Genomic DNA, 13640 nt, shown 5'->3' on the forward strand with positions numbered 1-13640 from the left:
AGAGGTGAAGGGGGTTGGGGCAGGGCCTGCATACTTTCTACTTACCAGGTCAGGCACGGCATTAGGACCCTTCTTGTGGTTTTGATGACTCTTCCCTTCTTCCCTGTCACCCTGAAGGACAAGATCTTTCCTACTTCCCATTTTACAGGCAAGGGAACTACTTACTGCTTGGGCAGCAGAAGAGACACCCCAAGCCAGAACGGTGAGGGGCTGACTGCCTTAGAAGAGCTAGGTTCTGCCAGTCAATACTTGCACTAGCCCAAGAGTCTCTGGGAGCCTAGCCTCTGGCATCCCCACTTTCTGTGGAAGATGCCAAACTTCCCTCAGCTGCAGCTTGGGTCACACCCAGGCACCTGCCTCCTGGACTGCCTTCTGGTTAACTGCTTCTTAACCTTCCAGCCTCAGCAGTTTCTGGTATATGGTAAGAATAAAAGGAGAGCCGGGCAGTGGTGGTGCACACCTTTAATCCCAGCACTCAGGGAGGCAGAGACAGGCGGATCTCTGTGAATTCGAGGCCAACCTGGTCTATAAAGCAAGTTCCAGGACAGCCAGAGATACACAGAGAAATCCTGTCTCAAAAAACAAACAAACAAAAGAATAAAAGGAGAGAAGGACAAGCAAGTGCATAAAACACCAAGAAAAATGTTAGTGAGGACACCCTCCCATTCTGCCTGAGCCCCCCTATGCAGGAGGGGTTTGGGAGTTTTCCCCCAGTGCTCTTCCGAATGTTCCCATTTATAATTGCCTGGAATATCACATCCATTATTTCCCTGAAGGACTATTCAAAAAATCGTCCTTTCCAAACCAAGAGACAACTCAAGGAACTCAATAAAACTTGGCAGTGCAGAGACCACAGCTCCCAGGGTCTACACACTCACCAGGCTCCAAGTTCATTACCTTCAGTTTCTTCAGCTCCTGAAGGATCATATAATCAGGCATGTTGTCAAAGAGCCCATCTGTTGCCGTAAGGATGATGTCTCCTAACTGGACGTCAAAAGACGTGCTATCAGCAGCGTCCGGGCTGTGGCAAGGACAGAAGAGGGAGAGCAAGGTGAAGGTAGCCCTGTAGATATGGGTCAATGGTCCTATTACCAGAATTTTACAGTGTAATGAGGCTTTTAAAACGACATCCACTAAAGCAAAGTTGGGCCAGTGAGATGGCTCAGCAGGCAAGGGTGGCCACCATTGAGCCTACTGATGAGTTCTCCATCCAAAGGAGCTACATGTCAAAGCAACAGAACTGACTCCCGCAGGTGCCCTGTGACCTCCACACTCATGCCATGGCATGACCCCACCCCACAACATAGTCATAGTAAGAAAAATGAGCTGAAAGTCCATTTCAATGTCTCGAGGCTTATCAGCAGAAGCCATCAGTAAAGCTGAATCTGGGCAGTCAGACCAGTTGTGTCATGGGCTCAAGAGGGAGCCCGCTCTGACTTCTCCTTTCCAGCCTGCAGCCTCGGAGCAAGGCTTTCCTTCTCACCATTGCACCCTTCTGGCTCTTAGGAGGCTGGGTCCCCAAGGAGAACAGGAGCCCCCTGGGACACTACTCAGAGACACCTAGAGAGGCTTTGGCACAGTTAAGGACTGAGTATGCCTGGCATGTAGGGCTTCAGGAAACATGTTACATGACTCACTGCAAAAACAGAATAACCCTCTCAATTGAGAGGAAACCTTCAATATGTTGTTAAACAGCAAAGGCAGAAATATGTGGTAGATATAGCTCCTTCTGTGAGAAGGGAAAAAACATGTGCGGAACCATCTAAACTCAGAGCACCAATCTAGAGAATCTAACCCCAGAGCCTGCCAAAGGATGTGAAGCTGCAGCAGGGGCAGAGGAGACTGCTTTTTTTTTTTTTTTAAATAATTTATCTTATTTTATATACATTGGTGTTTTGCCTGCAGGTATGTCTGTATGGGGGAACCAGATCCCCTGGAACTGGAGTTTCAGTCAGTTATAAACTGTCATGTGGTTGCTGGGAATTGAACCCGGGTCCTCTGAAGAGCAGTCAGCACTCTTAACCACTGACCCATCTCTCCAGTCCCCGACTGCTTGGTTTTTGAGTAACTTTTTTTGTTTGTTTTGTTTTGGAGAGAAGGTCTCAACATGCAGTCCAGGTTGGCCTTCAACTCATAATTCTCCTGCCTCACCCTCCTAGGTGCTGGGATGACAGGTATATGCCACTGGGTACAACTTTTAAATGAAGAGATGGGAGATTATTTTTCTAACAAAGCCTGAAGGAAACAGACCTAACAATGGGGGAGATGCAGGCAGGAGTTCACAGCCCCATGAGGCTGGCTCTCAGTCATTCCTGAGGCCACTTTCACTGCTTCCCAGGCTGAAAGGGCAACCAGAGGCATCTAATCGTCTCCTTAACTTTGTGGGGAAAAGAGAAGGAAGACCGTAGACACTAACCAACAAGGCCAAAGCCAAAGCACGGAGGCTTAACAGGTACCCCACACTTGGCTAAGTGGTAAGAGAGAAACACAAAGTCAGTCCTGTCATTCCTAAGGATCTGCACTGTGCCCTGAGCAAACTCCTGGCTCAGCTTCGCATGGCCGAGGGAAGGAGGCAGCACACATTTATAGATAAGAGTGGCAACTGAGAACATAGAGCAGAAGAGAAAGCCACCATCATATTGGTGGAAACTGGGTTAGTTCCTTCCGTAAAAATCAAAACAAACACGCAAGACTCTGGCCTGCTGTCTTTGCAAGCATGTCAGGTTCTGGAAGTGCAGATTAATGACCAGGTTGGCACGGGGGCTCTGTTTTATGCTGAGGTTTTTCTTTCCCCACAAGTGGCCTTTGCCATTCTGCCTGTGAGAGCCTCACTCTCATTGGACAGCCGTGTTCTGCTAATACTCCCACCCACGAGCTGGTGTTCTGCCAGCTGCAGCTCTGCCCATTCTGACTGAACACACTGTGCTGCTGGAAACTCTCAACCGCACTGAAACACGAGCCACAGTCACATGCTGGCGAGCTGGGCTCCATGGGCAGCCACCTCCACCTCACATCAGGCCAGCAGAGTGTGCTGCTAGCCGGCCTATCCCAAATCTTGCTTGCAGATCTGGTATTCAGGTGCCAAAACAGGAAGCAGCCAATCCGGAAAATAAAGTACCACAATCTGGAAGCTGTCAGTTGAGCTTGGTATCTACTGAGGCCTTCACTCCAAATGGCTCCAGCTATTGTGCATTACAGTCCACTTGCTAACACAAGAGAGCTGATTCAGCAAGATGGCTCAGGGCTGGCACCTGCTGCCAAACTGATACCCAAGATTGATCCCAGGAACCCACATGCTGGGAAGGAGAGAACTAACCTGCACACCTGTGCCATGACACACACACCACCTCCAAACACACAAAATAAATATATTATAAAAATACAATAAAATGTCTTATCAAATGCTCTTCTAACTCAGGCAACCAGTCTGACCTGAAAGCTCAAAGTATTTCCTTCTCCAGAGTCAGCATTGACACTCGCATGTTTTTCTTTTTGAGACGGTTTCGTTGTAGCCTTGGAGCCTGTCCTGGAACTAGCTCTTGTAGATCAGGCTGCTCTCAAATTCACAGAGATCCGCCTGCCTCTGCCTCCCAAGTGCTGGGATTAAAGGTGTGCGCCACCACCGCCCAGCCAATACTCACATGTTTTAAGGCAGAGTCTTGCTATATATAGCCCAGGCTGGCATCAAACTGGTAATCCTCCTGCCTTACCCTCCTGAACACCAGGATTACAAGTGCAAGTCTACCCAGCAAGCAGACTATTTAAATAGACAACACCAAACACTAATAATACGATGCCCTCACTCCAAAATCACAGATGGCAGAAACGCCTGTCTTATTTTAGCTGGGCTTTAAGATCTGGCTCACTAAGAGATAATAGGTAGAAAAGGAAAAGAGAATTTGCTAGGAGTTTCTTCACAAAAAACCCACTGGGAGTTACTGGTGTGGATTCTGTAGCCTGTAAGGTGGCCAAGCCTTAGCCTTACTCAATTCTACAAAAAGAGCAACTAAAACTTAATTTTAAAGAGTTCCAGTCATTTTGAAAGTTCCTGGAAGTATAAAAATAAACTAAGAGTCATTAGCAATCAGCAACAAAGAGAACACCTAGTGACCCCATTAGGGACAGAAGCAAGCCTGCACACTTCACTTCTGGTGGGTATGTGTATGAAGAGCACCTTTGAGAGGGGAAGTTATTCTGACAGATAAGACAGACACCTGCCTGTGCTCCCCTAGCAATGCATGAAAATCTGCACAGGCAGAGGAGACCTCTGAGCAACTCAACTCCTAGTGCAGTTAACACATCCTGCACTCAGTGTGCTGCTGGCATGAAAATACAACAGACAAAAAGCTGAGTGCCTCTGAACAACCCTTTCATGTGATGATGTTTAGAACAACTTGGCTCAGCTGTGATACTCAGTTTAAGCCCCTTGCAAAGGCTCCACTAGCTGATCCTGTGGACGGGCAGTTTATCCTCAAGAGGACAGGAGGGGACTGTGGGGAAGCTACATCTTGCTCCAGGGAAGGGCTGCAAGATTACCTGTCACTCAGGACAACCCCTTCAGCCTCAGGGGGTGCGATGGAGAGCTGGAATGGAGTGTTGAAGTAGTGCTGCTGTTCATCAGATCGGTGCACGACTTCGCCGCCCCGGACCACCAGGAAGCCCGAGTCACCCAGGTTCGCTGTATGCAAGCGGTGGCTACTTCTGTCCAGTACCACAATGCAGGCTGTGCTGCTACCTACAAACAAAATGGGCATCCGCTCACTGTCTCCCCTGGGCTGCTGCCAATCACCACTCAACTCCAGGGAGCAGCTGTAGTCTGAATCTCTTGTTTACATAGGACCACCCTCTTTTGCCCCACCCCCAAGAACTATGGCAATAACCTAAGCAGGGATGATGTGCTGAAGACGAGGGGTGTGGCAAGTGGGCCACTGAGGCACACACTCTTCCTCCTTCCTTCCTTCCACCTTCAAAGGCTCCATCCAAAGCAGGGTACTGTGTTTTAATACTTAATTATTGGAACAAGGGTACCACACCCAACACTATTCTTTATTTAGTCAGGGTATCGAGGTTTCACTAAACTTACTAACATTTAACCATAAACATAACCATTTTCTAAACCAGACTGCCGTCTGCTGAAGCCATAAAACACTTTCTGGAGACTGATGACTCACAGTAAGGACACAAGTGGCTTGCAGACCAACCTGCTCATTTTCCAGAGACTGCACAAGGCCCACAGTCTCTGGCCAGGCTGACTGCAGCAAAAACTGTACCTGCCTCCACCAGAAGAATATGCAGCACACCAAGGAACAAATGGAACATGCCTGTGTATGTGGAACAACACTGACAGTTGGTTCTCTCAGATTATCAACAAGAACCATAAGAAGCTAGCGCAGGGCTGGCTGGAGTGCGGGAAACCCACTCACCCTTACTCTGGGGAGGCACTGAGTAAAATGAATCTAGGAGTCACAGCTCTGAAAACTTATATATTCTTTGTCTCCTGAAAAGACTTGTGTAAGAAAACAATAAAAAATGCAAATGAGACTAAAAGAAAAAAACACTGCTCAAGAGCCAGAGAACCAGGAGTGAGCTGTATGTCTCTCCTGTGCCACTAGGGCAGGCAGGCAGGCAGCTAAGTGGCAGAGGTGCAGCTAGCTCAAGCACAGCCCTGCACTCTATCTCCAGCACAGAAATAGGTAAGTACTGTCACAAACACTCAGCGGCATGAACGGTAGTCAGTCTATCTGTATTTGAACCCCAGCTCTGCCACTTTCAAGCTCTGTGATCCAGCTTCCTTGTTCACAGAAACAGGACCAAGAGTATAGCTCTCACAGAGAAATCCATGAGGCAAAACCAGTTAAGTCATGGCAAATCCTAAAAGTGTGGCTATCTAATGATAGTCATTAGGAAAGCGTTAAAGAATACACTTGGAAAGAGAAGATAAATGAAGTAAGATTAAAAGCTAGTATTTGGGGATTGGAGAGATGGCTCAGTGGTTAAGAGCACTGGCTTCTCTTCCAAAGGACCCAGGTTCGATTCCTAGCAGTCACATGGTCGCTCGTGACCGTCTGGAACTCCTATTTGCACACACATATACATATGCCACATACTGAGTCTGAGGCTAGCCTGGGCTGCATAAGACCCTATCTTTTTAGGAGAAAAAATAAATAAAAACAAAAAACAAACCTAAAGCAAGTGAATGGCCTGTGGAGACAGCTAATCCCAGGGTGCTGCTTTTCAGTGTACACCACAGGCAAGCCACTCAGTCTGAGTTTCTTCTCAGCCAGATGTGGAGAGAATTCCTATGTGCCTGCCTCACCAGGTGTGAAAACAGAGCACACTCAAAACGACGTGCCACTATCCTATGCACAGACACAAGAGGGGGAAATAGAACACAGAGACTAGTATTCAGTTTTCTGGCTATTTTTATTTTGTCTCATTTAAAATGTGTAATTTCACTGGGCAGTGATGGAACGAGCACACCTTTAATTCCAGCACTCGGAAGGCAGATATAGTTGGATCTCTGTGAGTTTGACGTCAGCCTGGTCTATAAGAGCTAGTTCCAGGACAGGCTCCAAAGCTACAGAGAAACCCTGTCTCCAAAAACAAAAACAAAAAAAAAAAAAGTATAATTTAATGTAAAGAATTAATACAGCCTCTTTCATCATTGATGGTTGGCAATTCAGCTTCCTTGTATCTGAAGTAGACTGAGTAGTAGTGATCTTGACAGCCCTGCAGTGCCTACGAGAAAGAAAATGTGGGTGCTGCGACCTGCCGGAGGGCTGTCAGAATCTGCTCCATGGTCTTCAGTATAGCCAGCTTCCTTCCTAAAAGCCTCCAACTACTCATCATTACAACATGGCCACACAAAAGATCTTCTGGACGCTGGCGGAATTAAATCTTGAGAGTGAGAAACGACACAGCCTTGGAGCTGTTCCTCAGGAAACACCCCTAATGACTCACTGTGACAACCTCAGGCCACCATTTATTTCATGCTCCTATGGAATCAGCATGGCTTTTGTGAGTGATGGGGCTTTCACAGCCAGGGCAGGAACAATGACTGAGGGCATGTGCTACCTGGCAGCTTACATTCCTCCCCTCTTCAAGTGATTGCCAAGTGCACAGGGCTCAGACCCCATACATGTGGCAGAGCATGTCGAAGATGAGGGTCGGATGTTCAGGAGACTGACCCACATCAGCAGGTACCTGGGCACTCTCTCGGGTCAAATCTTTCAGCCAACTATAATAACCTTACTAGGTATGACCACTCAGCTTCATTTCTTTTGTGGTGCAGGGGACTAAACAGCTTTGTGCATGCTAGACCTATGCTCTACACTGTGTTAGAGCCCCAACTCAAGACCCCCCCTCCCTTTTTTTAAGCTAGGACTCACAGTATAATCCTGGCTGGCCTGAAACTTGCCCTGTAGATCAGGCTGGTCTCAAACTCAGAGATCCATCTATTTCTACCACCCAAGTGCTAGAATAAAAGGCATGAGCCGCCGTGGGCGCAACCCTTCAGATTCTTAAGAACTTACTGCTGTATTTAAAGGTTTCTGAGGACCATTACATCAAAAATAAAGGCTCGTCCTTTAGAGTAGATTTACTTTGTACATTTTTTAACAATTGCTGGATAAGAAAGCAAAAAGGCAGGCTGGCTAGTTAGGAGCACCCAGCTCTTCCAGAGAGCCTAAATTCCATTCCCAGAACCCACAGAGAGTGGCTTATAACACCTGTGTAACTCTTGGCCTCCACAAGCACCAACACACGACACATTCAGAGACACACACATAAAAGCAACAAAATAACTTAAAAATCAAAGCACGTCTACAATTGCGCTTAATCAAGGTTCAGTCAATTCAGCAGTCAGCCAGATCTGTTCCAGTTTAGTTGCAAATGCCTTGTAGGTGTGTGGGTTAGGTCAGGGAGGTATGCACACACAAACATGGCAACAAAGGATTATTCCAGTGGATTTTAGAAGAAACAGTAATCCCAACATTATAAATAAACCTCAAACATGTCCTTAAATTTATTACTATCTCCAAGTTATATAGGGTGAGAAGGAAATAAAACGTACAAGAAAAAATTACCCCCCCTCCCCAACTCAAACCTTTTAGGCAATAAAAAAGCAGGACGTTCTGTGCTGTAACTGGCTGCCTTATGTCCAAGTGAACAGCAGGGCTGGAGAGGGATGGTGTCCACTCCCAGGGACATATTGGAAACTGCCTTCCACTCCCAGGTTAAATGACTTCTCCATAGCCCTACAGCTCTGACAGAGGTACTAGGATGGAATCTAGAACGTCCCATTGACCCAAGCATAGCCTCTGAGCACATCAAGAGGAGCAGGGGGCCAGCCCAGTAAAGGCCCTGTCAGCCTGCACCCCAGCTCCAGGACCTGAATGCTGGAGAGAGAAGCTACTCCAGGAAGTTATCCTCTGACCTCCACACATGCACTGTGAACACGTGACCCCACACACAAAAGAAATAAATAAAATGTAGTAATAAAAAGGGGGCAGGGGACTGCTGAGATGGCTCGGTAGGTAAAGTGTCTGCTGCCGAGGCTGATCACCTGAGTTTGATCCACATGGAGGAAGGAAAAGATGGACACCCTTGGGTAGCCTTCTGACCCCACCACACATACTTCTACTAATAAAAACTTTAAGAGGAAGTCAGAAAAGCAGCACCATGCTGAACCCAGAAGAATTTACAGCAGGAAGACAAAACTGTTTACAGAAAACTGAAGAAGGCGGAGCAGAGAGAAAAGAGCCTCAGTGAAAAGGGTTCAAATCCAAGGCAAGGGGCAGCTTACACCACTACTGTCTTTAAATGTAGGTGTGAGCAAGGGAGAGGTTCTGGCAACTAAGAATGCCGGGCATGGTGGTGCACACCTTTAATCCCAGCACTCGTGAGGCAGTGGTAGCAAAGCTCTGAGTTAGAGGCCAACCTGGATTACTGATAAAATCTTGTTTGTTTAGCCATTAGTGGGTGCTGTAAGAAGGCACAATCATCTACTTACCCAGCAAAGGTACTTTGTTTTGCAGCAATTCACAGTAGCTCGTGGTGAGAATCCCGACAGGATTGCTAGGAATGAAGCGTCCTTCTTTTACTAACCGCTCACATGTTCGCATTAAAGTCCCTGAGAACTGAGATGGGTCCACGCCATAGTCTCTCCATCCTCCAACACCATCTGCAACTCCTGAGGAATAAAAAAGTGCTCTTAAAACCATTGCCATTGGCAGGCGGATCTCTGTGAGTTCGAGACCAGCCTGGTCTACAAGAGCTAGTTCCAGGACAGGCTCCAAAACCACAGAGAAACCCTGTCTCGAAAAACCAAAAAAAAAAAAAAAAAAAAAAAACCATTGCCATTGACTGAGAACGTAGCTCGGTGGCAGAACTCCTACCTTGGACGCACAAGGCCCTAAATTCAGTCCCTAGTACTGCCAAAACCAGTCAGAAACCACTGCTACCAACTTCCCAGCAACCCTTACTCCACCTCTCTCTCTCTCTCACACACAGCTACAGCCTTACTCAGGAGCACCACTGCACAAACTAACACCTCTGTTCAACACCCTCTATCATTTGGTCTTCTTATCATTTGGTCTTTCATATATTCATGAACAGCTGGATGTGGGGGTGCACACCTTTAAACCCAGCAAAGGCAGGTGGATCTTTGTGAGTGTGAGGCCATCCTGATCTACACACAGTGAGTTTCAGGGCAGCCAGGGCTACAAAACAGAGACCCTCTTTTAAAAAACAAAACCAACAGCAAGTAAGAAATCAAATATTCATGAATAATCTTAAACTACCAAAGAGCACATTGTCTACTGGCTAAGACATAAAGTTTACCAAAATTATTATATATATTATACAGAAAATGGAGTTATTAGTATTGTTGGTTTTGTAAGAAAGAGTGAAAATTAATTTAAAAAAGATTTATGTGAGTGTTTTGCCAGCATCACGTGCATGCTGCCTATAGAGGGCAGAAGAGGTCATCAGGTCTTCTGTTGAGCTACTATGTGGGCGCTGGGAACCGAACCCAGGTCATATGCAAGAGACGCTAGTGCTCTCAACTACTGAGCCATCTCTCAAGTCTCTGGTTTCTACTTTTGGTTTTTTGAGACAAGGTTTCTCTGTGTAACAGTCCTAGCTTCCTGGAACGGCTCTGTAGACCAGGCTGGCCTTGGTCACAGAGATCTGCTATCTCTGCCTCTGGATGCTGGGATTAAAGGTGTGCGCCACTACCACCCAAAAAGCTTGGCTTTTTCTTTGAGTAGCAATGTTAATGATAACATTGGGCCAGAGCTGGCGATCAGACAAGGAACAAAAGCAGAGTCAGAACAAGCGTTCATGCACACAAAACCAAACCCTAGAAGCAAGAAATACACACATAAATAATGCTACATCAAAAAATAAAGAAAATGGAAACCATATTCCAGCCTTTTCCTCTTCCTGCAGGAAAACAAAACAAAAAAACCCAAAAAACCAAGTCCTGTACAGGGCTAGCTGGCCAGACCATGAGTACTCAGGGAACTCTGGAGACAAGCTGATCCACACTGAGTTGTGCTATGAGTGGGCTCTGAAAACTTAGTAGGAACAAGGGAGAATGTTCTCATTACTTTATACCGAGCAGATCCTCCAATAGTATTTTGGGAGCCAGGCCTGGTAGTACAGGTCTATAATTCCAGCTACTCAGGAAGACTGTAAGTGCAGGTCAGGCTGGGCAATGTAGTGATTCTGTTTCAAAATAAGAAGTCCAAAGTGGGCTGGGCAATAGCTCACTCACAAGACCCTGAACTCAACACCTAGTACTTTGTACAAATAACAATCTGAGTAGAATTCACTAAAGAGAATGCACTATTGAAACTGATTTCACTTTCTCTTAGGACAGTTAAAATCACATATGTGGCTCACGTTATACTTGTTTCTACTGGATGATACTAATGTGGACTTCCACGGGCGCAGGGGGCTGCCAGTGAGCACAGTCTTTTCAGTGCTCCTGTCAGCAGCAGGAGACTAATGTTCAGTCAACAGAACCTGAACATCAATACTGTACCATCTCTCATCTCACCCCTTGCAAAACAACACACTTCTTGCTCTTTCCAAAGTTAAAATCAATTTCTGCCTACTGGCATTAAAGAAACAGAAAAATGTCAGACAAATACACATTATTAAGGCTTTATATGGCTCTTCTGGAAGAAGTTGTAAAAAATACTAACAATAGTTGTTCCAGAAATAAGGAACTGATAGCAATTAATTAAAGAATGTCTGGGGGTGCTGAGGGTACAGTTCAATGGGAAGAGCACCTGCTTAGCATGTGTGAAACATTGGGTTCAATCCCAGAACCACAAAAATTAACATTATACCATTTGATATTTGAATTTTATCTTTACCAAAGCATGTGCCATGGCTTTATCTTATTATGTGTTCATATGTGTGTACATATGTCTGTGAAGACCAGAGGTCAACAACTTTCCACCTTATCATCATCATACCAATGTATTAGTGTAGAAAGGTGTGCCTTAGTACCCATGTAGAGGTCAAGGAACAAACTCATTAGGCTGGTTTTCTCCATCCACCTTATGTGGCTGCTGGGACTCAAACACGGGTCACCAGGCTTGCACAGAAAGCACCTTTCTTGACCTGCTGAATCACCTTGCAGGCCCTTCACCTTATTTTTTGAGATAGTATGTCTCACTGAATCTTGAGCTCACTGACTCAGCTGAAGTGTCTGGCCTGAAAGGCCCAAAGAATCCTTCTAGCACCTGTTCCCAGCACTGGAGCATAGTGCACACTACATTAGATTTTATGTGGGTGCTGCCAATCAAATGCAGGTCTTCATGCTTACACAGTGGGTACTTTATCAACAGAGTCATCTCCCTAGTTCCCGAGATTTTACTTTTAAATTTAAGGGGGAGGGGCAAACAAGATGGCTGGGCTGATAATGGCTGGGCAGAATTTGAACCCAGGGACTGACAGGTAAGGAGAGAAAACTGTGGCAAGTTATCCTTTGACCTCCACATGTACATGCTGTGGCATACACATTTCCAAAAATACACACACAAATAAATAAATGAACTAATAAATAAACATTTTTAAAAAGTCAAGCATGATAGCAATAGCACATACCCATAAACCCAGCATTTGAGAAGAAACCAAGAGTTCAAGGCCAACTTTGCTTGGACAGTGAGCTTGAGTTCTGTCTAGGCTAGACACACACACACACACGAAGAAATGGGTAGGCTTTTTATTTCTTTCATATTTAATTATTTATTCATATTGTAAGGCTCAAGTACTCTACCATCTAGCTACATCCCTGGCCCAAATCCAACACCTTCTGAGTATGAAACACAGTCCCCCACTTCCCAATAAAACATCTACATTTTTGTACATTTAACTTCCACAGGCATCCTTTAAAAACATACTTGGACAAAACTGATAGATACAGGAAACTCTCTGGTAGCAGTGGTTGTCAACAGAGACAAAACACATCCAAGAAAGTAAAAGGAGGCAGAAGGAAGACCACAGCAGCAACTCCTCCATATATATGACCACCAGCAAGCCACACTTCGCTTTGGAGCAACTCCAAACCAGCTGATAGTATGCTAGAAGCCTGGCATCTGTTTCAAAATAACTGGGGTTGGAGCTCCAGGCAATGGAGGAGAGAGAAGTCAAGCCTGGTCATGAATTGTTGTTGAAGTTGAATGAGAATTGCACTCACCTCTACCTTGATATACCGGAAGATTTCCACATCATCAAGATTAAGTAAAATAAAAGCAAGAGTAACAAAGCTAAAGAAAAGCCACCCTTGTGCCTGCTGCATGGAAGTCTGGTTCAGCATGAGCTGCCGCCCCAGTGAGAATCCATGAACTTAGCATCTGGAGCCACGAGACACTTCTCACAGGAGTCAATGGCACATTTTATTACCCTGATCTTCAAGCAGGCATGCATTGAGAAGGACAGAGAAAAGAAGAATGCTTACTGAAATACTTCTGAGGAATTCTTGCTTCCTCAGAATCATAAATGTAACAATTTATGATAAAACACAGAATCCGAGATTACAGTCCCAGGCCACCATCTGATGATGAATCATGCATTCTCTACTGCCTGCTCAGGGAAAGAATTTTTCTTAACCAGTCTCTGGTCCAATAACCACAATTAGCTGAAAATACAAACCAGAGGCTGAGTGACTGGACAGCCCTTCCACAGCAGGCAGGCCTCTCCTGGAGCAGCACAATCTCCTAGGCACCTGTTCACCTTTCACAGACAAGTATCCCAGGCAAAATGACACAGGCTCAATCTCTTGAGGGAAAAAAGAAACTCAAACAGTGCTACAAATTTCCAATAAAACAAGGAGGGGGAGACCAGCCTGGTCTACAAGAGCTAGTTCCAGGACAGGCTCCAAAACCACAGAGAAACCCTGTCTCGAAAAACCAAAAAAAAAAAAAAAAAAAAAAAAAAAAAAAAAACAAGGAGGGGGGAGCCTTAGTTTACACCTGAAATTCACTCAGATCTAGAAGGGGAAGAGGTGGGTGCAGGGCCAGAATGACCTGCACCACATGTGTATTTGAAACTTTAGACCACAAAGAGAAGGTGAACCACGCCTGAGATAAAGTTGCTATTTAGGGCCGGGCGGTGGTGGCGCACGC

At 45.7% G+C, this 13640-nt stretch overlaps 1 protein-coding gene across 1 annotated transcript in view; it reads right to left on the reverse strand.

The window, feature by feature from the left end:
* Pptc7 (protein phosphatase targeting COQ7) overlaps positions 1 to 13640 on the reverse strand; it is a 37979-nt gene that overhangs the window by 5557 nt on the left and 18782 nt on the right. The window contains exons 2-4 of the mRNA XM_057764593.1: positions 9011 to 9190; positions 4537 to 4735; positions 898 to 1021 (exon numbers count right to left, since the gene is read on the reverse strand). Coding sequence (XP_057620576.1) covers positions 898 to 1021; positions 4537 to 4735; positions 9011 to 9190 — 503 coding nt within the window. The remainder of the gene's footprint in view (positions 1 to 897; positions 1022 to 4536; positions 4736 to 9010; positions 9191 to 13640) is intronic.

This window comes from Chionomys nivalis, chromosome 3, assembly GCF_950005125.1.
Source record: "Chionomys nivalis chromosome 3, mChiNiv1.1, whole genome shotgun sequence".
Classification (NCBI taxonomy): Eukaryota; Metazoa; Chordata; class Mammalia; order Rodentia; family Cricetidae; genus Chionomys; species Chionomys nivalis.